General features: G+C 49.5%; 1 protein-coding gene across 4 annotated transcripts in view; it reads right to left on the reverse strand.

Annotated features, from left to right (window-relative positions):
* SGMS1 (sphingomyelin synthase 1) overlaps positions 1–23876 on the reverse strand; it is a 95275-nt gene that overhangs the window by 12138 nt on the left and 59261 nt on the right. For all 4 annotated transcript variants that reach the window (XM_027840573.1, XM_027840574.1, XM_027840572.1 and 1 more), the window contains exons 2-3: positions 17069–17911; positions 9503–9620 (exon numbers count right to left, since the gene is read on the reverse strand). In XM_027840573.1, the coding sequence (XP_027696374.1) occupies positions 9503–9620; positions 17069–17685 (735 nt within the window). In that variant the 5' untranslated portion in view covers positions 17686–17911. The remainder of the gene's footprint in view (positions 1–9502; positions 9621–17068; positions 17912–23876) is intronic.

A 23876-nucleotide genomic window follows, 5' to 3' on the forward strand; every position in this document is an offset into this window, starting at 1 on the left:
AAACTCGGCTACTCCTTGGATTTGTGACTCACTCTAAGAACAGACAATGAGTTTCTTCAGAATTAATGAGAAAGATCAGCATGTCCTTCGGTGACCCCCCCGGAATAGTACCGAGGATGCAGGGAATGTCTTCCGTGACTCCAGTGCGAGCCTAACTGGACACACTTCCAACATTTCTGCTGCCCGGGCAGGCACCATCTGCACCCACCTGTAGCCCTACGAGGTTTGTCCCAGCCTAGGGATGCCCATCCTCCCAGCTTTCCCAGCAGGCTGAGCTGTCTGCTACCCAGGGACAACTCCACCCAAGGAAGAATCCCAGAGGACAATGATAACCTATCTGAACTCATTCCTCAATGCTTAGCAAACATCTATCCCCATCACACCCACCCTTCTTCTGAACCCTGTTTGCTATCCTTCATTGACCCGTCCCTTATTCCCACCCATTCCCCAAATTCACTCCAAAGCTACCCACCTCTGGCACTGTGCTCTCTGGAATGTCTGTTTCATAGGTAACCAACTAGATTTCCTCCTAAACCTTTTCAAATTTCGCTCCCTCTATTTTCCTGCACTCCCTGAAATTCGGCCGAGCTTCCACTCAACACTGCCCAACCCTTGGCTGACTCCCTTGGCTGCTTGGGGTGGGGAGTTGGACTGCTCCACTGCCGCTCCAGGCTCTCCCTCAACCACCGTCACCGAGTAACCTCTCCTCTGAGGTTCATGCAATCCACATTGAGCACCCAACCACAATTCCTAGGACTCTCTCCACCCTTCCTCAATGAGCTCAGTGCCTGGCTCCATCCTTCTTTTCTCTCCAACACCTGCAACCTGCAACGTTCATCCCGATACGCCCTCAAATAACATCACCTCCCAATTACTCCTTCATTTCCCATATTCCTCCACCCCACCACAGCTACACACAGCCATGGTCATACACTCTCGTGATCTTGCCATCTCCAATAAATATTCCACCTCCATGTTCATGAACTGAAACTGTCCTTTATCTGATCACAACCCGTTGTCATTCTACTTCTCCCTCCGTCTTACAGCCCCAAACCATTTTCCTTGTCTTCATGGTGACCTCCAATCCCTCCACCACTTCGTTCTTTCCCAGGCTACCACCCCTACACTGGCTACACACTGGTTCCTCCGCCATCATGACCCTTTGCTGAACCAGTTCAACTCTACAATGTCCTCTTGAGTCTCCTGATTCTTTACTCTATCCAAGACCTTGCCCTGCCAAACCCCAGCCTTGGATTACCCCCACCATCGGCTGCCTGAGCTCCTCCCCACGTGCTGCTGAACAAAGCTGCAAAAAAAAATGACAAAAGTGTGCTCCACGGGCCACTGAGAGTTTATGTTACATAATCTTGACTATGCTCTTAACACAATCCTTCTGTACTTGTGGAATCAGTTCGCTATCTCACTCCTTCCAATGGCTTTTCCAAATCTCTTCATCCCTCCTTAAGCCTCCCACAGCTGAGAACCCTGCCCCATATTTCACTGAAGACAAGAGACTGTTCAGGGAGGGCTTCCTGGTCTCTCCTCGAATCACATCACCAAGGTGCCTTCATCCAGAATCTCCACCTGCACCCCTGTGCACATGAAGGGCTAAGTGGCCTCTCTTTGCCACGGCAATCCTCTCTACAGCATAAATTAACCCATTCCACCCCATCAGTCTTCCCCCTCTCTTATCCCTATTCTCTCATTATCCTTCAACCTTTCCCTGTCTACCAGCTGCTTCCCTATTACCTACCTAATTACCTAATATTACCTATTACCTACAAACGTGCCCCATCTCCGCCATCCTCCAAAAACCCGCTATCCTGCCATCTCTCTCCTCCATCGTTGGCTAATGACCTTGAGAAGGCCATCTACAATGGGTCCCTTCCTCTCACTCTTTTCCTAATTCTCCTCAGTCTGGCATCTGACCTCCTCATGCCGCCAAAGCCGCTCTCTCCAAAGTGACTAGTGAGCATTTAACTGACAAACCCAACGGTCTTTTCCCAATCCTCGTCCCTCCTGGCCTCTCTGCAGCCTTGCATACTGCTGCCTACCCTCTTCTCTAAACCCTGAGCCCAAGAGGTTTGAGAGTAGCCAGGCTCCTTCCCTGGCTTCCAGGGAAGCCTGGGGGGCTGCAGCAGCTACTGAAGACCCACAGAAGAACGTTCTTGTCACCAGAGTCCTTGGCATCAGAAAGAATGGCATGAGAGACGCCCAACCGTCTGTTTTCCCGTGGCATCCCAGGGACCACGCTTGCATCTGAAACCTTCCTGGTGCCTGCATCAGAACAGTGGCTCCTTCACCCTAGATTTGCCTTTCTTTGTATGCTGAGCACTTGGCGCTAGTACCTAGCGCACAGTAGGTGTTTAATAAAAGCTAGCTGACTGACTATTCAAAGTGACACCATGCAACGCCCTGAGCAAAAGGCTGTGAAGAAGCCAGCAAGAAGACAGCTCCCAAAGCCCAGGTCTCCCTGAGGAGACGAGGCCCGGCATGAATGACCTGAACCAAAGGGAGAGCGGACAAGGGCATGATGGGAGAGCCCCCAAGTGCCCCAGGAGGTCAGATGCGGCAAAAGCCACTGCCTGCTGGGAGAGTGGGAAGAGCAAAGGACGCAGAGTACAAGGACCCAAGTTCGAATCCCACCTCAGACACTTGCTAGCTGTGGAACCCTGGGGAGGTCACTTAACCCTCTCTGGGCCTGTTTCCAACTCTATAAAATGACCTCTAAGAACCCTTCCAGCTCTAAATCAAAGACTTTAAAAGTCAGAGTGAAGATGAGAAAAGAGAGAGAAAACCAAGTGTTTGAAGAAAATCACAGTAGGGAGAGAACACTTGGGAAGGGGGCGCTGGGGCCGAGGCTCGTGGGAAAGGGCCTCAGAGGCAGACACCGAAACTCTCTTCATTCACAGCCCCACTCCAGGATGTGCGGGGCAGGTGCACTGGCACTTGCCCATCCCCCGGCAAACTGTTAACCGTCACTGGGGAGGTCATAAGGTAAGGTCGTCCAGGCTGGAGGCAGAGGTTCCCTGAGAGGTCATCACCATGAAGTCCAGAAGTTAAGTGACCTCCTCGGAATCAGCAAGCCAAGCGGCAGAGCTGACAGGCAAACTCAGACCCCAGCTCTGAGACCGTTATTCTTACACAACGATACACTAACAAAGACGGAGGGGTAGGGAACTCCCAGTGAGGAACTCCCCTTCACAGATGCAGATCACCATCACTTGACAACTTTGGGAGCTAGAGTTCTTAATCTGGGGTCCGCAGATGCCCAAGGGGACCATGGATTGATTTCAGAGAATCCATATAAACTTGGAAAAGGGGGGAAAAAAAATCACATCCTTATTTTCAGTCCCCTTTGGTTTCCTTCATAATCCTGTGAATTTTATTTTACGCATGTTAAATACATTGTTCTGTAGGTTTCACCAGATGCCACCAAAGGGATCCATGACATAAATATGATTAAGAATCTCTCACTCAGGGCCCTGGAGTCAGGAGGACCTGAGTTCAAATCCAGCCTCACACACATGATACTCACTAGCTGTGTGACCCTCGGCAAATCACTTAACTCGAGAAGGAAAAAAAAAAAGAACCTCTCACTTAGAGGGCCCTAGAGGTTAAGTAACTTGCCCAGGGATCCCAATCAGCCTGAACCCCTCAGGGGTCCACTCTGGGTCACTGTGCACACACTGCCTCTCCTGTTTACATACGCTTGCACTCATACCGTGCACACACAAATGCACAGAGTCCTATAATTGGCGCTTTGAGTTTCTTCAAAGTCCCCCTGTGCATACCATCCAGTCCCAGCCATCCTTCCCAGCTGCCCTGCTGATAACAATTCAGTATTTATGACTGAATCTGGTTCTCCAAACTATGTGCTCTGTGACACACTGGGGTGTGAGACTCTCCTAAACGGCTTCCTCCAAGAAAATAGAAGGAAAAAACCCATCACTTCTCTGCTTTCTCCTTTAAGTCATGAAGATAAAAGTCCCAACCACAACAGACCCTGGCGGAAATACTGGGCAACCACGGGAGACGGAGAAGTAAAAGTGAGTAGAAGGGGAGAAGAGAGATGTCCTGAGAAAGGAGATTGAGAAGCGGCACTGACAACTTCCACCCCAGAAGCAGGGACAACAGGAGGGGAAACCTCAGACTGACAATTCTGTCACCAGCACGCTAAAGTACTGTACCAAGATGGCAGCCTACGGTTTGGCTGTCTAAAGCTCTCTCCATTCAAGTCCTCCTCCACATAGCTCCAAATTAACGTCAATGAAGCACATTCGGGAAGGTTCTTCCAAGTATAAAAGGACCAAAGATGGGATCACTCCTAGGCCCTGTTGTCCGAGGGTCAGCCTAATGAGCTCCGAAGAAGAGGTCAACCCCCGGGTGGGCCACCAGCTCAACAGGAATGGAGTCCAACATAACAGGGCAGCTAACGGGCCCTTAGGCTGCAGGAAGAGAGACCAAGCGCCTACCATGAGAGAGGGAGTGACTCCCACTGACCTCTGCCCTGGGCACTCCCTTTGAGGAAGGTCAGTCGTAAGCTGGAGACCACCCAAATATGGGCAAAGGGCCTGGGGTACATGCCAGATGAAGATGTCCAAAGAACTGGGGATGGTTACTGAGTTGTCTTCTAGCACTTGTAAGGAAGAAAGTCCTAATGAGAATTCTCCAAGAGGACAGCCCCTCTGCCAAGCCGCAGGACCTCCTTCCCAAGGGAATCGTTTTTTGCAGTATCGTTTGGCCTTCCAGGCCACTGTGGGTCCCAGCGACCCTACCATGCATTTTCCAGACACAATGGCACCAGGAGGAGGGGATCTGCTCCGGGCTGGGCTGGGGGAAGGAAAGGAGAGGTTGTGCTTCCCTCCTCTTGGAAAGAGAAAGGACTCCCAGTGATGAAATCAAGAGGCCCTTGGACTCTGAGAACCAGAAGGAGACACTCGCTAAGTGCCTTTCTACTGATCCAGATTTGGACCAATTATTCCCCATGCTTTGGCTAAGAGGGAGTTAATCACAGCAATAGCTGAGAATCAGACAGGGCTGGAAGGCACACAAAGCACATTACACCTACTATCTCATTGAGCCTGACAACAAACCTGGGCGGGAGGTGCTAATATTATTAACCCCACTTTACAGATAAGGAAACTGAAATTTGAGTAACTTCCCAAGAATCACAAAGGGCCGTTACGTGGTGCCAAAGTACACCTCGCACTAGGTACGTAGTCAAGACTCATTTTCGGGAGTTCAGATCTGGCCTCAGACACTTCCTAGCTGTGTGACCAGGACAAGTCACTTAACCTTATTCGCCTCAGTTTCTTCATATGTAAAATGAGCTGGGAAAGGAAATGGCCAACCATTCCAGCATCTTTGCCAAGAAAACCCCAAATGAGGTCACGAAGTCACACAAGACTGAAATGACTCAACAACAACCACAAACAGGACCATACAGACAGGAGTCCAAGGTCTTCCAGATTCCAACTCTGGAGCTCCACCCCCTTGGCCATGCGGCCTCTCTAAAGGAAGAACTGTAATGTTTTCAAACTATGGCTGATCAATCAGTGAGCATTTATTAAGCACCTTCTATGAGCTGAGCACTGTGCTTGGCACTAAGGTCACAAAAACAATTAAAGAAAAAAATTATTTCTTTTAACTTACCATCAGACATCATGAAAGGGCAAAGACATTTTTAGGACAACTTTTTTTGTTTTCCCCCGGATGGGACCTGTGACTTCACTGGTAAAGGGGATTTCTGGTACCAAAGCACATTGGGATCTTTTCTCTGTAACTTCTGGTCACTTCTGGTCAAGAGTCCAGTGACTTGCCCAGGGTCTATGTGTCAGAGGCAGGGCTTGAACCCAGGCCTCCCAGACCCCAAGTCTAGGTCTCCAAACACCCATATTCCAGGCTGCCTCTTTTTCAAACATTTTGCCTTTTCAACAGGATGTCCTCTCCGCTGCCACCATCCTGGAACAGCCCCTGTCCAGCTGTTCTTGGCTGGCCTTCCTTCTAAGCCCCAACAAATTACAGGGACCTCTGCCCCCGGGTATTCCTTCTTACAGGGGATGGAAACTCTGGGTCACTCTGAAATTTAAGAGAAATGAGGGCCTGGAAACATGAGCCCCAACAGATGGCCACATCAGTTGGCTAAGTTTTCCTGAAGTGACTCATCTCTCGTTCTCTGTCAAGGTTTTGGACTCTACGGTAACCATAGGAACTGAAATACACTAACAACACATCCCACTTTGAGGTTTAGTCACTGTGGGATGAGCTCATCTTTCCAAAACCACGTGCCCGGGGATTTTTTTCCTACAGAATTAAAAAACCAAAGCAACACGGAACGGGCTCCTATTTCTTCTCTCTGCAGAACAGGGCCTAGACTTTGAGATCAGCCCTCCCTCCGGATGGCCAAGGGGATGCCTCACACCTAAAAGTCCAAGGGCCGGGGCCAGGGCAGCACCAATGTTTCCCACGTAACGAGAGGACAGCAAGTCATTCTGGGGGCTGGACACATTCCTGAGCTCCTCCAGGACATCGACGCCAAGACGCACAGGCGCTAACCAAGGAGAGAAAGATGGCGGGGGTCGTGTGCCAGGCTCAGAGATCTCCAGGACAGATGACACACACTTTCCCAGACCCTTTCCAACACTTCAGCTTGAGGCCAAGCAGCAGAAATTGGACAGGAAGCCCGATTTCCTCCCCGACCAAATCATAATAACCCTATTATTTCCGCAAGCAGCGACATGCCCTGGGCGAGTCGTGCACGGCCGTCAAACAATGAGTCCAATAGTCCTAATTACACGGCAAGCACTTGGCGGGACGTTGTCTTTCCCTGGAGGAGGAGCGCTTGGCGTGTCAAAAGAAGGGGAGGCTCGGTGCCCAGTCATTGAGAAGTTCGCTTCACTAACCCCACAGTGTGATGCGGCAGACAGATTCCCCCCCCCACACACACACCCCACCGGGAAGATCAGTCCTCTTTGAACTAAAAGCTCTTATTATTTACAGCCATGGGAGACCAAAGAGTCATGGGATAAGGAAGAATAGCACCGTAAGAGCTATGATTTACACCGTGCCAGCTATGTGCCAGGCTCTGGGCACTGTTCTTTACCAAGATTCTCAACCATGATCCCCACAACAACCCTGACAGGTCGGTGCTATTATTATCTCCATTTTACAGTTGAGGAAACTGAGGCAAACAGACATTATTGACCTTCTCAGGATCACACAGCTAGTAAGCACCTGAGGCCAAATTTGAACTCAGGTCTTCCTGACTCCAGGCCCAGTGCTCTATCTGTTGGGCTACTCGGGTGCCTCAGATCTGGAAGGGACCAAAGAAGGAGACTGAGAGATGGAAAGGGCCTCAGAAATCCTCTAGCTAAACCCCCTCACTCTACAGAGGAGTTTTGCCCTGAGTCTTCTGGCTCCCAAGACAGTATTCTTCCCACCGCCCCACATTGCCTGGAAGACAGTAAACACCTAATAAATGCTCATTCATTCATTCCTTCATTCACCAAGCAAATTAAGAAACAGAAGGGGCCTTCCAGTACCTCCAGTTCATTGCTGTGCCACCATTTTACAGATGAGGCCGCTAAGTGGAGCAGTGGATAGAGCACTGCGCGGAGTCAGGAAGACCCGACTTCAAATCCAGCCTCAGATGCTTGCTAGCTGGGTGACCCTAGGCAATCACTTAACCTCTGTGTCTCAGTTTTCCCAGGATAATAACGGCACCTACCTCACGGGCTTGTTGCGAAGCTTGAACGAGATCATATCCGTAAAGCCCTCTGCAAACTTTGCCTTATAGGACTGCTGTTATTATTGTTGTCATTGGTGATTATTGTCCAAGGTCACACAGGTGGTAAGCACAGAGTTGGGAGGAACCCATATCCTTGGACTCCAAACTGAACTCCGTCACCCCACACAGCCTCATGGCCATCAGAGCCACCCCTTCAGGCGGACAACAAGCGGTTAATTCACGATCTTTGGGTGGGGCCATCCAATGTGTCATCCCTTACTTCATTAACCACCCAACCTATGTCTTCCTTTTGCCCAAGGGCGCACAATGGCGGCACTCATCAAATACCACCCAGAGCCCCAGAGGTTTCATGGGGTCCTAATCAACCAGTTGAGTAACCCCATGATGTCCTGGGAGCAGTGCTAACTGGACCCTAGCCCGCTCCTCCTGGCAGCTTCTCCAGAGTCAAGGACCTACAGGTGTTTCGGGTAGAAAGGCCAAGGAGGGTAAGGCCACTTTTGCAACCAAACCAAAAAAATTAAATAAAAAGGAAAAGAGGGAAGAAAAAAGGAGAAGAGGGAGAAAGGAGGAAGAAAGGGAAAATGAGAGGAAAGAAGTATATTTAAGTCTCCAATTAATTTTTAATAGCTTTGAACTAACAAACAGCTTCTAAGGAATGTGCCTTCTGAGGCCCACAAAACCTGAATAAGTTAAGGCTGAAAGGGACGGGGCTTGTTTACATAACGTATTATGCAAGTTAAGCTCTGAAGTGCATCGAATAAGAATTCTCTAAAGAACCGGATAAGGATTTCCATTAAAAAAGAATGTAACATTAAAAACCTAGATTATACCACGTCCTCTCCACCCAAGTCCATGGCAGAAATGTCTGTTCTATTCTACCCGGGACTGGATGTCCATTTCAGAGATTTTAGAGGTTTTACTGAGGATAGATGGTAGCCTGTCTAATCCTGAAATTCCCGTCCTTCCTTTGCTTGCATCAAAAATTCTCCACTAAAACATTTTCCCTCAACTGAAGGGGACCGAATGTTAGTAGTCATAAAGCTGGAAGGGCTTTTAAAAGTCACTGAGTCCAACCTCATCATTCCAGAGAAGGTCCACAGAGATTTAAGCTCACCTCCCGAGTCTCCAGAGCTAGCAGTCTTTTCTATCCACTACCCACATGGATATTCACACTTCTTTGGGGCAGAGAGGGTACCATTCTCTCAGTGCCAGGGAGCCAGTAGGGGACGTGTTCTCTACCTGTCCCTCACCTAGCCACGTGGGGAGTGGCACAGGGGGCCGAGTGAGAGAAGGGTCTTACAGGACATCACTATCAAGATTATCCAGAGAGGGAGGAAAATGAAAACTTGAAACTGAAACCAAGGCTCCCGTGAAAGAGCCAACAAAATGGGGCGAAATGCCTAGACTTATGTCAGAGACGCTAATGATATCCTAACAGCCTGACAAGGAACAAGAGTTACCCCCACATACAGAGCATCAGTGCTCCTAAGAACTAGATCTTCAGAGGAGTCAAGGACGTGGAAAGGCCTTCACCACTGAGACGGGGTGGGCCACTGTCAGAGGCCCAGAGGAGGGAGCAAAGGCACCCTTGGCCTTGCGCTTGGGGACAACTGGTGAGTACTGACTGATGTGGCGAAACAGGACAGGATTCTAAAGAAATTCCCACCCAAGGCCTGAGTCAACAGACCCTTCTTGGGTCATTGGGGAAGCGCCCAACACAAAGTACAAATCCCAGCAAGAATGGATGGTTACCTTCGGAGAACAGTTGAAATGCATGCTGGGTACTGGGAGGGTGGTTACATACATGGTGATACACCGGTACAGGTACAGCGTGCCAACTAAGAAGAAAAATCTTCGGCTAATGATGGACCTGGAGGAAAGGGAAAAACACATCTCACTCTGAGCAAACACATTCCATAGGTTTAACAACTTGAAGTTTTCCACCGTCTGAGCACTGGGAGGTTTAGGACCTGAGCAGGCCCTCCCAAGGTTGAGCTCAGAATCCAGAAACTTCTCACAGCCTGGACCGTGGGGAGCCCACTCTGGGATCAAAGACAGAGAGCCGGAAGGTATCCCAGAGATGAGCTCTCCTGGAGCCCCCGCCCTTTCCTGGCAGAGTCCACAATAACCAACTATCTGATACCTACTCTCATCTGTGATCATCGTAAGGTCCCACCAAAAACAAAAACTCTCCTAGGCTTGCCACACACTCTCCTTCCCACACTCCATGCGTCAGGCAGCTTACTCAACCTGGCAGTGCCCTCCTGCTTCTATGAGTCTGCACGGGTTGGCTGGGATGCCTCAACTTGACATCTTGCAACTCTTAACTTCTGTGGAGGCAAACTCTGGCGCCACTTCTTACAGGAAGCCTTCCTAATCCCTCCCTCCACAAACTATCACGCATTCATTTATATGGACAAACCTCTCACTCCCTGGTAATATAGCACTTTAAGGTTTGCAAAGCTCTTCTCACAGGATAATAATACTATCTGGTAGTCGCCATTATATAATCCCCATTTTACGGCTAAGGAAACTGAGGCACAGAGAGCTTAAGAAATTTGCCCTGGGTCACACAAACGGTAAAAGGATTTGAACTCAAGTGTTCCTGACTCCAGTCTAGCACTCCATCCCGGTGCCACTGAGGTCACTTGACAGCAGTAATTATTTTTCATCTCACCTCTGCATAATATGAAATGCAAGGCTCAGTGCTGGATCAATACTTATTGACAAGAAATAAACCGTAAACATGGACTGAAGACACAAAACGAGGACACTCCCTCACACAGACTCTACATTTGCAGGTCTGCCTTCCTCGGAACCCAATCTGTCAATCTTATCTCTGGGCCCTTCCCCTTTACCGGCACCATTTGCAAACCCCTCCCATCTGCCCCTCTACCCACACACATTCACCCGCATCAAATCAATCAGTGATCAGACTGAAGAGGATGTGCTGTGCCCACATGGTGGTCCCTGGGATCTTGCCTCCATGTCTTTCCATGAGTCAGCCGCAGCTGTTTCCATTTGACATCCCGAGGATATGAGTTTGGGGGCACTGTACTCCGAGGTGTCTTCCTGGATTGGCCCCGGTTAACAACGACTAACTTCTTGGTTCATTTTTCGAGAGTGCTGGGATTCTACAGGCAATTCCATTTGGACGTGAGAGAAAATAAAAATGGCTTCTTTGGTATAGCGGGAAGACAAGGTATTTAAAAAGCAAGCAAAAGGTCTCCAACGAGTTGGGCAGAATCTCAAAGAATGAATAAAAAAAGCATTTCTTACGTCACTACTACTTTATTTGCCAAGCACTGTCCTGAACACTGTGGATAAAAATACAAAAGCAGAAGGTGGTCTTAGCACCAGAAGACCAACACTAAGCACAGTCCCTGGCACATAGTAGGTGCTTAATAAATGTTTATTGGGGGCAGCTAGGTGGCATAGTGAATAGAGCTCTGGCCTTGGAGTCAGGAGGACCTGAGCTCAAATCCAGCCTCAGACACTTAACACTTAAACTAGCTGTGGGACCCTGGGCAAGTCACTTAACCCCAACTGCCTCACCAAGAAAAATAAATAAAAATAAATAAATGTTTATTGACTGACTACAGAGGAATTATGGGAAACTATGGACAAAAACTGCCTGGCAAAGATGGATCAGATCTATTCTTCCTGGCCCCAGAAGAAAGAACCGGGACGTAGAGGGTGAAAGAGGCTGAACTCAGGGTGGACTTCAGGCAAACTTACTTAAAGTTAGCGCCATCCCAAAGGGGAAGAGGCAGCCTCAGGAGGGGGTGGGTTCTCCCTCAGGGGCTGGATGGCCACTCCTTGGGGACTGGACAGAGAGGTCTTTGGGCTGGACTGGATGACCTCGGGGTCCCACCCCCTCTGAGAGTCTTAGATAGAAAAAGAATAACAAATTTCTGTTACAGAAAACCTAAAATGAAAGACATGAAACATGACGATGAGCAGGGCTACCATGTACTCAACAGATCAAAAGCTCTTACGAAGGAAAGCCACATATCCTGCAGAAACATTCACATTCATCCATGTCAAACCGAAGGGCAGGGAACGGCTCCGACGGCCTCTTCGTGTGGACGTCTAAAACGTTCACCTGATACCCTGATCCTCCTCCTCGGGACCTCCCCCCAACCCCACGTTGTATGGTTACGTGGCTTGGGCAAGCCCGGAGACACCGACGACAAACCTCGTAGCATGGGGAACCGGTGGGCTTTCCCACATGCTACTGCGCTCTCCAGACTTCAAGGCACTGCCAGCACCCAATGCACCCTAACCAGGCCTTGGGCACAGCCATGCACCGGACCAGCAAGCCTGTATGTCCGCCCTGGGACCCAACCCCCCTCCAGGTGATGGGTCCCAGCTCCGTCGGGCTGTCCTGGTTTTCTATCTGCGTCCCCAAAGCTTGGCAGAGTGCTTGGCACAGAATAAGTACTTGAGAAGGGGTTTTTCATTCATTCACTGATTCGCTTTATCCCAATGATAAGGCACACGTTAGAAAGCAAGTGTTACAGAATCTAGCCCAGGCTATTAAAAATGTAGGAAAACAAAATAATCACAAAAGTGTATGTATTGCATGGGAGCCAACAGGCCCAAGACCAGATATTCTAGCCAATTCCTCAAAGGTCACCCCCTCACTGGGGACCAGATAAATGAGATAATATATTTAAAGTACTCTGAAAACTTTAAATTGCTACAAAAATAACAGCTGTTATTATCAAATGCTTATTAATTGAAGCAATTTGTTACTGTGAAAATTGTTGTTCATTATATTAAAAGGAAGATATGAAGATGCCAATGAGTCCAGACAAATATCTGGGGCTCCCAAAGCCTCAACAGGTGACGTGACTCTCTGGAAGGGGCCCATGATCTATAATCTTGTGTCTATGAGCCTCTGAGCACTTAGACATCACCGCCTGGAACATCCCAGGGGAACTCACAGAAGATCCGGAATGGAAAACGTGCTCACGGTTTCCTGATTATTAGCAACAAGGAAGGAAAGGCAAGGCCCCAGTGGTCCTCCCTGCAGACGTCTTCCGCTGCATCAACCAACCACACCTCCTTCCTTCCATTCCCCCCATTCCCCCCTCTTTCCTTGCACCAGACCTACGTTCTAGGGAACCTAGTATCTGGGGCAGGTTTTGAGGACTCAGTAGCTGAACATGGGATTCAGATAAGGAACCAGTGAGCACTTAGTAGATGCCTACTGTGTGCCAGGCACACTGAGGGGGTGAAGATGCAAAGATAAAAAACAACAGTCAGAAAACCAGTCCCTACCACCTTCAAGGAGGGGACTGCTTGCCCTGAGGGATCACTGAAAGCCGGAAGGCTTTCAATCACCATTCCCCTCCCCCACTTCTTTTCACAGATGAAGAAACTGAGACAGACAAAATTCAAACTTCGAAAACATTTCAAACCCAGGTACTCTGACTCCTCAGCAGCTAGGGGCGCCATAGTGCACAGAGCACTGGACTTGGAGTCAGGAAGACTCATCTTCACGAGTTCAAGTCTGGTCTCAGAGCTAGCTGTGTGACCTCAGTTTCCTCATCTGTAAAATGAGCTGGAAAAGGAAATGGTAAACCATGCCAGCATCTTTGCCAAGAAAACCCCAAACAGAGTCACTAAGAGTCAGGCACGACTGAAAGGACTGAACAGCAACAATCCATTATCCATATCCAGCCTTCTTCCCATTACGCCATATACCTTCTCTAGCTTCACAGGGTCCCTAATGTTGACATGTAAAGCCCCCCATTTCCCACCTTCCCAACATCTACACGATCCACAGCTTAAAGGTCACGTTCTGATCCATTTCTATGTAAGCCTTTACAACACAGAATAATAGAATGTAGGGCTCTGAAGAACCTTGGAGATCATTCACTCCAACTTCCTTCCATTTTACCAATGAGGAAACTGAGACCTAGAAAATTCATATGACCTGCCCAATGCCACACAGGTCACAAAGCCAGCCTTGAACTCCAAATCCAGGGTTCTTCCCTCTCCAGGAAGCGGATGTCCCAATAACATCTCAAACTCAATAGATTAGAGCACTTAGCACAGTGCCTCGCACATAGTAGGGGCTTAATAAATGTTTACTGACTGACTGAGACCAAAGCTGGAAGGGATGTTAGACATCTAGCCCAACCCTGCCATTTGACAGAGAAGGCAACTGAGGCCAGGGAGATCACCCAGTACTTGGCACACAATGAGCAGTTACGTCTAGTGGGAAATGGTTTTGAGCTTGGACCCAAGAAGACCCAAATTCTCAAAACTTGCCCCAGATACTTACTAGCTGTGAGACTCAGGGCAAATCTCAGCCTTGGTTTCCTCATTTAAAAAACTGGGATAATAATAGCACCTACTTTCTAGGGTTGTGAAATAATATATTCAAAGTACTTTGCAAACCTTATATTGCTATATAAATGTTAACTATTATCAAATGCTTGTTAATTAAGTTAATTTGTTGCTATGACAATTATGACATAAAGCTCATTATATAGAGAGCCAGGAAAGCCCCTAGCCCCATTGCGATGTCAGCTTCTCTGCCTGCTTCCTCTCTTCCTCCACCAGGTGACCCAGAGGCATTGGAATCCTTGGGGAGAGAGATACACAAAACAATCCTTCAGAGGGGAACTGTCCGCTGTGAGAGAGCTAAGAGCGACGGAGCCCATGAATGGGATTCTCGGACCGGCAGTTCGACACTGCCAGTGGACTGGACCACGATTTCCTGCGTTCGCACCGGGCTCTGGCAGGGACCCTTATGTTTATTTGCCAAATGGTGCTGTCTGCTCACAGAGGGAGCAGGTTAATATGATACACCAGAAAACCCTCTCTTTGATTGGGAGTGAAATTCCCAAGCTGACCGCCCAATGCTTGGCAACCCAACTCGGTGGATTTCGTATGGGGTTGATTTCAAGACAGTGCATTTCCAGTGAGGCAGATGGCGGCCCTTGGGGTCTAGAAAACACCTGTCTCTCATCCCCTGCAGTTGTGTTACCCTGGATAAGTCACGTAAGGTCTCAGGGCCCTTGTTTACCTCCCAACCAGCTTATTCATCTGCCCCCAAATGAAAGGACAGGTTATATGTAATGATTTCCTTCCCTAAACTGAGAAGCCGTTTTCCTCCAACATGTCTGCAGACCGCTGGTTTGGTCCCAGGCCACAAAAACATCACTTTATGCAGTAACAGAATTGAAATACTGACTCCTAATTAGAGATTCCTAGATTTTGAGCTGGGAGGGAGGAACCTTAGAGGGCACTCAGTCCAACCCCTTGATTCTACAAAGGAGGAAACTGAGGCAGAGTGAAATTAAGTGCCCAGTGTCACCCAGCAGAAAGTGTCTGCCCGCAGGATGTGAACCCAGGTCTCTGCTGCCTCTCCATACTCCCACCACAACCAACTCTAGGTCCTCCTCAATCCCCTCTTACTTGGAATGCTGAAAAGAAGCCTGCTCACTGTTCTCCCGCTTCCCGTCCCTTCCCTCTGACCCATCCGGCACACAGCCTCCCAAGCGGTAGGCCTCAAACACGGCCTTTCTAAAACACGAGTCCAAGCTGGTCCCTCCCCGGCTCAAGCAGAAAACACCCACTTCTCTGCTGGCCGTTTCAAGCCCTTCTCCCTCGGTTCCAACCCCTATTTCCAGTCTGATTATACACACGACTCCTCCTCTTAGTCTTTTCTATCTCCAGGCTTTTGCACAAACCACATCCCCCATGCCCTGACCTTCAGCCACCGGCTGGCCCTCAAGACACACCTGTGTGACTTCATCAACAATCTACAGGAATTTGAGTGCCTACTATGTGCCAGGGACTGTGTTAAGGAAAGAGATATACAGATGAAAGTGAGAGGGGTGCTCCCTCAAGGGACCTCTGGGGGTCCTAACCCTTGGCAGTCTGTCTTTGTGAGCTGAGGGAGACACGTTGGGAGGAGCCTTTCTACACTTAGCTAGGTTGGCTATCAGACAGAAGGCACGCAGTCCGTCCTGTGGCCCCCAACTGAAGCCCTCCTGGTTTAGGAGAACCTGCCACAGATAGAGAGCTCTATGAAGAGCCTTCAGAAGCCTAGGGCCATCTCCAGACCATCATCAGATAGTGCCTGGTTTTGGAAAAAGATCCTCTCACTAAGAGAGACAGTGTGGCACAGTAAATAGAGTGCTGGCCTCCAAGCAAGAAGAACCGAGTTCAAATCTTTCCTCAGACACACCATGGAGAAATAATTTAACCTCTCTGAGCCTCAGTTTCCTGATCTGTAAAATGAGGATAATCATGACATGACCCACCTCACAAGAGAACAGTGCCTACACCTCACGAATGTGATACTATATGCACTTTGCAAACTTCAGATTTCAGCTGGAACCAAGGATCACTGCTCAGGGCCGTCAGAGCTCCCAGATAAAAACCTGCAAGCCTGAAGGGGATTAGCTGCCTCATGCCTGGAAGGCCACACGTTCCCAAGAGCCCACGTCTTCTGCAGGTTGGTCTGCCATCCAGTTCCAAGGTGGGAGTGCGACCTCAGGATAGCGCCTTGTCATAGCCCAGACCCACACGGGAGGCCTCAGCGGGAGCATCCCTGAGCGAAGGACAGCTGGAGTCAATTTGGGCAAGGCGGTTCACTCCCTTGGGCCTCAGTTTTCTCATCTGTGAAATGGGGGACTAAATTCCCTCTAAGGTTCTTTCCAGGAGACAAGGGATCTAAAGCACTCTGTGAATCCTAAAGAATCTGAAATTTCCAATATTTGCTATTGTTTTGTACTTTGCATTTACTTAGAGTCGTTTTCTCATCTGTAAAATGGGAATCCAATGAGACAAAGTATATAAATTGGGGGGCTTGGGCCAGGTGACTTTTGGGGTTCTTTTCAGGTCTTAGTCTATGGTCCTAAAACATAAAGTGCTTTGCAAACCTCAAAGTGCCCCGTAAATGAGATTAGTTATTTTATCACTCGCTGTATGTATGCCCCGGTCAATCCTCATCCATGCTTTACTCGTTAGGCCAACCCCCAGAATGCTAGGTGCCTGTTCTTCCGGAACAAAATCCTGCTATCGCTTGTGTCTGGCTTGAGTTTTCTGAATTTCCTGTCTAAGTCATCAAGAGAAAATAACACGGCCGTGAAAGGTCCAATCTCCCATTCCGTACTGCCTATAAAGAGATCTGAACCCAAGCAAGACTGGCCAATGTTTCTCAAAACCACCTTGGTTTTCTAGGGCATCACCCCCACCCCCCAAAAACAGAGGTTTCCATTTTTAAAGTAGGAACATCATTCCTGAATTTCAAGTGTTCCCCGTTATGCTCCACCCCCACCTTTATCTACTTACTTGTATTTTAAGAGCAGCCACTGAATGAACCAGAGGCCTACAAGAATCAGACCGTTGATTTCACAAATAGAAAAGGCCCACTGCACCCGGTTAAAATGGTCAAAAAAGGTATCTGGCAGGGGCGCTTGCGTCTCCTTGGGAGGCACTCGCTCGTGGACGAACGAGATGGTCACTGTGGTGAGCACGAAGCAACACAGGGCGTAGAGGAAGGCCAGCAGGGTCTTGCCCCACTCCCGGGGGTACTGGGAGCGCTCGGGCTCGGGCATGGGGATTTTGATCATTTCCAACCCTCCCTGGTAGCCGTTGGGGATGCCGTTGTGTTTGGCCTTGCTGTCGGGCCCCGGGCCGTCGGCAATGATGCTCAGGTGCCCATTGGCGTGCCCGTTCTTGTGGGCCTCCAGGTGGTGCTCCATTTTCAGGGTCTCAATCATGTCCAGTAACCGTTGCCCATTGTCGGAGGAGACTCTGGAGAGCGGGGGCTTGGTGAAATCCTCCCGGGTGAGGCTGATCAAGTCTTGGCCCGTGTAATGGCCCAGGGGCTCACAGTATTCGGGCATGGCATTCTCCAGCAGCCAGTCTGTCACCGTTTGGGGTGACCAGCAGACGACTTCCTTCATGGTCCTAGCAGGCAGGGGGCCTCCGCTTCCTGGCGACAGGTCAGCAGACCCCGCTCCTCGGACAGAAGAGGCAGACGCTCTGCAGCTCCTCCATCCTGGGGGGCACCGGCAGAAACTCCTTCGGCAAGCTGGGCGGGAAGCTTTTCAAACACTTCATGGAGCAGGCCACGCTCCGTGGGTGCAGGAGAAAGCCCTCACCTCCTTCTTGGCACAAAGATTCTTCTCCCTACAGAGGCAAGACACAAGGTCAGAAAGGGAAGATCACCCCATTCCCCATGTCTCCCCTCCCCGCAATCTTCCCAAGCGACAAACATGGGCGTGGAATAAAGAGGAAGAAGGAAATCCTGGGCAAACTCTGTAACTTTAAACACACACCCTCGTTCTTAAGTCAAGTTCACAGTCCATTACACTGCTCTCCCTACTACAATACCTCCATACTCTCATTCAATTCAATGTACATTTATTGAGCACCTACTGTGTGCCACACACTATGCTAAGCACTAGAATACAAGAGGCAGATCGTCCCTGCCTTCTGAGAATCACAGAACTTTAGAGGTAGAAAAGACTTTGGGGCAGAGGAACACTCAAAGGGCTTGGCTGACTGTTAAATGACCTGTGTCTGGCATACAGTAGGTGACTATTTAATGTTGACTGACTGACACCTGGGAATGGGGGAGGGGGCATACTAAAAATCAGGACTTAATTTATTGTTTTGTTGACTGTCCAGACTGGAGATAGTGAGGGAGAAGATTCATAATGAAAAGTAAACTGTGGCCAAAGAATTGGAAATGGAGAGGATGCCCATCCACTGGGGAATGGCTGAGCAAGGTGTGGCATATGAATGTAATGGAATACTATTGTGCTATAAGAAATGATGAGCAGGCAGACTTCAGAAAAACCTGGAAAGACTTGTATGGTCAGATGCCGAGTGAAGTGAGCAGAACCAGGAGAACGTTGTATACAACAACAGCCATGTTGTGCGATGACTAATATTGATAAACTTAACCCTTCCTGGCAATACAAGGATCTAAGACATCTCCAGAGGCCTTGTGATGGAAAATGCTATCCACATCCAAAGAAAGAACTATAGAAGTCAAATTGTTATTTTTTTTCTCTTCTGTTGAGTTTTGTTTCCTCTTTCTGATGATTCCTCCTATTGGTTTTAATTTCTACTTATAACATTACTAATATGAAAATAAGTTTAATATGAATGTAAATGTATAGCCTGTATCAGATTGTGCACCATCTTGGGGAGGGTGGTGGGGAGGAAGGGGGAGAAAAATTTTAAACTCAAAAGCTTATGGAAGTGATTATTGATAAATCAAAATATATTAAAAAAATAAGATAAAATAAAATAAAATAAAAAGTAAACTGTGGGTAGCCCTCCCACACCCCCACCCCACCACAGACCCCAGACCTGGATGTAAAACATTCACCGGCACAGCACTGCTTCACACACACAGCCCACACTCAGTCAAGAGTACTGATTAGGGCACACACAACAGTCCTCTTCCAGCCTGGGCCCAGTCTCGTCCAGTGGGGGCAGGGGGGGAGCCCCCCACCCTGGAGGGCAGCCCATTTCATCTTGTAATAGCAGTGACTTAGCATGCTTCCCTTCATATCGAGCCCAAATGTGCCCCTTGCCAACTTCCACAACACTGCTCTTGCTTCTCTCTAGGGCCAAGAAGATGGATCGCTCCTGGCTGTGCCCTTCAGACCCATGAAGACAGCAAGTGTGTCCCCCTCCCCAAGTTTTTCTCTTCTGTGAACTACCTACCCCCCAGTTTCATTTCTGCAGTAAGCCCTTCTCCATCCCTCTTAACTCTACTTCCTTCCCTCTTAATTATTTCCATCCATCTTGCCTGCCCCTGCCTTCCACGGACCCTCACAGGGCCTGGGAGCACAGTTCTTCACTCCTGTGCTTGTCTGCCCCGAGCTGCCACTTGGCAAAGTCCTCTCCAAACTGTCATACGCGGTCAAGGCCACCAGTCCCAAAACCTTTGTTAAGCACCCACTATGTGCCAGGCACTGCGCGACGCACCAGCGATACAAAAGGGGCAGAAGAAACCCCCGTCCTGCGGGAGGACAATGTAACGGGAAAGTCAGAAAGCAAACAAGCGTGCAAACAAGCTACATGCAGGAAAACCCGGGAGTAACAGTGACAGGAAGCACGAGGATGACGAGGGCTTGGAAAAGGCTTCCTTTGGAAGATGAGACGTTAGGAGCTGGGAAAGCAGGCAGGCAGGAGTTGTAGGCGTGGGGGGCAGCCACAGAAAACATCAGAGCAGGGGATGGAGGTCCTGTTCACAAACAGCCGGAGGCCGGTGTCGCCGGACCCAAGAGTGTGTGCGGGGAGGAAGGCACAGGGAGACTGGAAGGGTAGGAGGGGGCCAGGCCAGGATGGGCTACAAAGGCCAGAGCACGGGTCCTGGAGGTGATAGGGAGCCTCTGGAGGTTCCAGAGGGCATGGGGGAGGTGACACAGTCAGACCTGTACTCCAGGAAGGTCACTGTGACGGCTGAATGGAGGACAGATCCACTGTTCACAAGGGAACGGCATGCTGGGAGGGGCGGGAGGAGCCACACGTTGGAAAATTTTGGTGACAACACAACTTTATTTTTTAAAAAATAACTCCTTGTCAGGCTGTGGGCTACGCACTGGACGGTTCAGGACCTGGACCACGCAGGACGGGGCCTGCCCGAGGCAGGCAGAGTGCCCCAGAGCTGGCACCTCCTTCTATGAAGCCCCGGGAGATTACACTCCTGGGGGAGGGGGGCAGAATACAAGAGGTAAAGAAATAGACGAATACCAGACACACATAAAAACTTTGAGAAGCTGATGCCAAGTGGACCAGACAGACATGTAGGTGAAGGTGAAGAAGCCCGAGGTTCTAGGAGCTGACCCCATGGAAGCCCGCCCATCCCTTCTCTGGGCCTCAGTCTCCTCACCTCTAAAATGAGGGGATGGAGCTAAATCATCTCTAGGGCCCTCGTTCCAGTTCCAAACCCCAAGATGCCGGGGACACTACCGAGCCACGACATTTCTGAGCAGGAAGGAAGGGCCGGTGAGGTCAGACTCACCTTCTCCTATGCCCTGCCAACTGCAGAAATATGAGGGGAAACCAAGGTCCAGAGCTTAAATGCCGCTGGTTTCCCAGGGAGGAGTAGGAAGGAGGTCTCCTGACTCCAAGGCCCTTTCCAACCTCACCTCCAGTGGCTCAGCTGCACTTTTAAGGAAATGTAAGGAATTACTTCAAATAAAGAAACAGGCCGAGCTAAAATAACAGCGTGACATCCCCTTGAGCTCCAGCAAACAGCAATTAGACAAACTGCAGGAAGGACCCGTTCTGCGCGCTGCAGTTGGGCCGTGACGGCCCCAGCAGTTCTAGGACTGCCTATCCACACGGTTATTAGGAAAACCTCCAAAGGGGCAACCTCAGAGTGGGGAAAAATTAAAGGCGCAAAGCTGGTCATCCAGAAATCTATTTACTACAGAAATAAAGGTGCAAAAAAAAAAAAAAAAAAAAAAGAAAGAAAGAAACAAAGGTGTGAAGATTCATCCAGGATTCTTCCAATCAAAAAGGAAATCGGGTTCACTCCTGAAAAATCAAATGAAAGAAATGATAAAACTATAAAAAGAAGATAATAAAGATCTTCTGCAATGTGGGATGCAGTCAAAACACAGGAAGTAAAAGCCAACACCAAGTGCTTTCCCTTCGTCTGGTCCAAGCCCCCCTCATGTGTACCAAGGTACAGGGCACGTGACTGACAGACCCAGGGAGCCTCTGTTTTTCACAGAGCTAGGAAGCGACTTGAAGGGGGGGTCTCCCGATGCCACACCGAGGGCTTGTCCCTTATCAAATGAAAACACTGAAAAACTTAGACAAGACCAAGAGAGAAGGAGAAATGCGGATGGTCACAAATATCAACTAACCTCAATTAAAGTGGAAGCTCCCACTCTGCTCTACCTCGGAAGAGTCTGATTTTGTAAGTCATCCGCCGACACCTACACACACCCAGACGGACTCCAGACTGCAGAAGTAACGTGAGGTCAAGCACTGGACGTTCAGTGGGCCGAGGAACTCCCGGTATGAAAAATCCCCCCACTGACGCCACGGCCACCATCTCTGAAAATGACAGTCCTAGAGAACTCGCTGAGGGGTTGAATGAATTGTCCAGGGTCAAACAACCAGTAAGCGCCAGACTCAGGACTTGAACCCAGGACTTCCCATCTCTAAGGCTAACGGTCCCGCCTGAAGTTACCCGGGACCAGTGGAGTAAAAATGATAATCATGTATTAGCGAAGCACATCCCAAGAACAGCCTTGTGAAAGAGGGACTGGGAGGGCAGGAAGGGTTCTTGTGTCATCGGTGTGGAAGCCTCTGCTAATGCTGACCGGCCACCGTTGGACATTTCCAGCCTGGCCTGGGACGCTGAGAAGGCCTCTTCTGGCCAGTGTGGGTCAGAGACATCTCTGCCCACTCTACCACACTGCCCCTGTGTTATTCGTCCTTGCCTTTCAGGCAAAAAAGCTACGGCTGAGAGGGACAAGTGGCCTGCCCAGAGACAAAGGGCGTCCAAGCCAGGGCTTCCCAAAGCCAAGCTCAGCGCTCGTTGTCCTCCGCCACAGCTGCCTCCTCTGGTAATTACCACCTCCGCCAATTACCTGCTTCCAATTCAATCAGACAACAAAGGACAGCCGTGGGTTCCCCGCTAAGTCATTTGGTCCCTACCAAAATGGGGCGCTGTCCGCACCACAATACTTGTAGCGGCCCTCTTCTGCGCAAAGAAGCAGAAACAAGTGACAGGGATTCACTGAGGCAGGCTCCTCCTAAGCGAGGCAGGGATGGCTTCCCTTTTCAGCAAGGCTGACGGGAGTGAGGTCGGAAGAGAAGCATAAGAAAATTCACAGCAACGGATGCAAAGCGCCTGGAAGCGTGTCACGACTTACCAAGAAAGAGTAAATCCAACAGAAAGGGAAAAGCGGCGCCAGCAGAGCAGTGAGCCCACAGGAACCACAACCGTGGACATGGAAGAAGCCCAGACCCGCAAAAGGAGCTCGGCGGCAGAATGGGGCGTCTGCTGAAAAGAGGGGCCCCTTCCGCTGAGCTCTGTTTGCACCACGTGCTTGGTTTTCTTCAGTTGTTTTTTTCTTCTTTTTACAGTTCTTTGTCACAAGGGAACGGCATGCTGGAAGGGGCGGGAGGAGTGATACCTTGGAAAATTTTGGTGACAAGACAACTTTATTTTTTAAAAAATAAATAGAAAAAAAGAAAGTTCCTAAGCCTGACTGACATCTGTAAATGCTGAAGAAGAAAGGGTGCAGAAGATGGTGGGGGGGAGTGAATATTTTTTTGTTTGTTTGTTTTTTGTTAGGCAATGGGGTTAAGTGACTTGCCTAGGGTCACACAGATAGTAAGTGTTATGTGTCTGAGGCTGGATTTGAACTCAGGTCCTCCTGAATCCAGGGCCGGTGCTCTATCCACTAGAGAGTGAATATTTTCTAAGGAGACAAAAGAAGTGTAAGGGTCCACATAAGTGTAAGGGTCACACCACAGAGTAACAAGGCCCAAGCTTGAAATACCAAGAGATCTGAACCAAGAGACGGCTGCTACCTGCAGTTCTGTGACCCTCGGCAAGACAAGTAACCTCCCCAAACCTCAGTTTCCTCATCTGTAAAATAGGGATAAGTTGTAGTCTCTAGCTCACGGGGTTGTTATGAGCAGACCCCAACACACTGGGATGGAGCCCAAGGCCAGCCAGGCCACCGGCCACTGGCCGCAAAGACCTGCCTCCAGAAAATCAAGCAACCGGAGCAGCCCCAGGACTTCAGGGGACGCAAAGAAGGCAGACGGCCTCAGGCCGGGCTCACCAGGGGAGAAGGCCCACCCGCACACTGCCTGCAGAGGGGTTTCCATTTCTATAGGAAAGTGAGAGGTGGCACTGAACTGGGCACACGTGGCAAGCGGTCAGAGCTGTAGTATCTGGAGAAACCCAGAGACAGGAATCCCTCCAAGTGCAGCATCATTAGCCTGAAGCTGCTGCCGCTACTACTACTACTACTAATACTACTACTATAAGTACTGCTGCTGCTGCTGCTGCTGCTACTACTACTACTATAAGGACTGCTGCTGCTGCTACTGCTACTACTACTACTACAAGTACTGCTGCTGCTGCTTCTACTACTACTAC

The sequence above is a fragment of the Vombatus ursinus genome, unplaced genomic scaffold (assembly GCF_900497805.2).
Source record: "Vombatus ursinus unplaced genomic scaffold, bare-nosed wombat genome assembly UNPS02014847.1, whole genome shotgun sequence".
NCBI lineage: Eukaryota > Metazoa > Chordata > Mammalia > Diprotodontia > Vombatidae > Vombatus > Vombatus ursinus.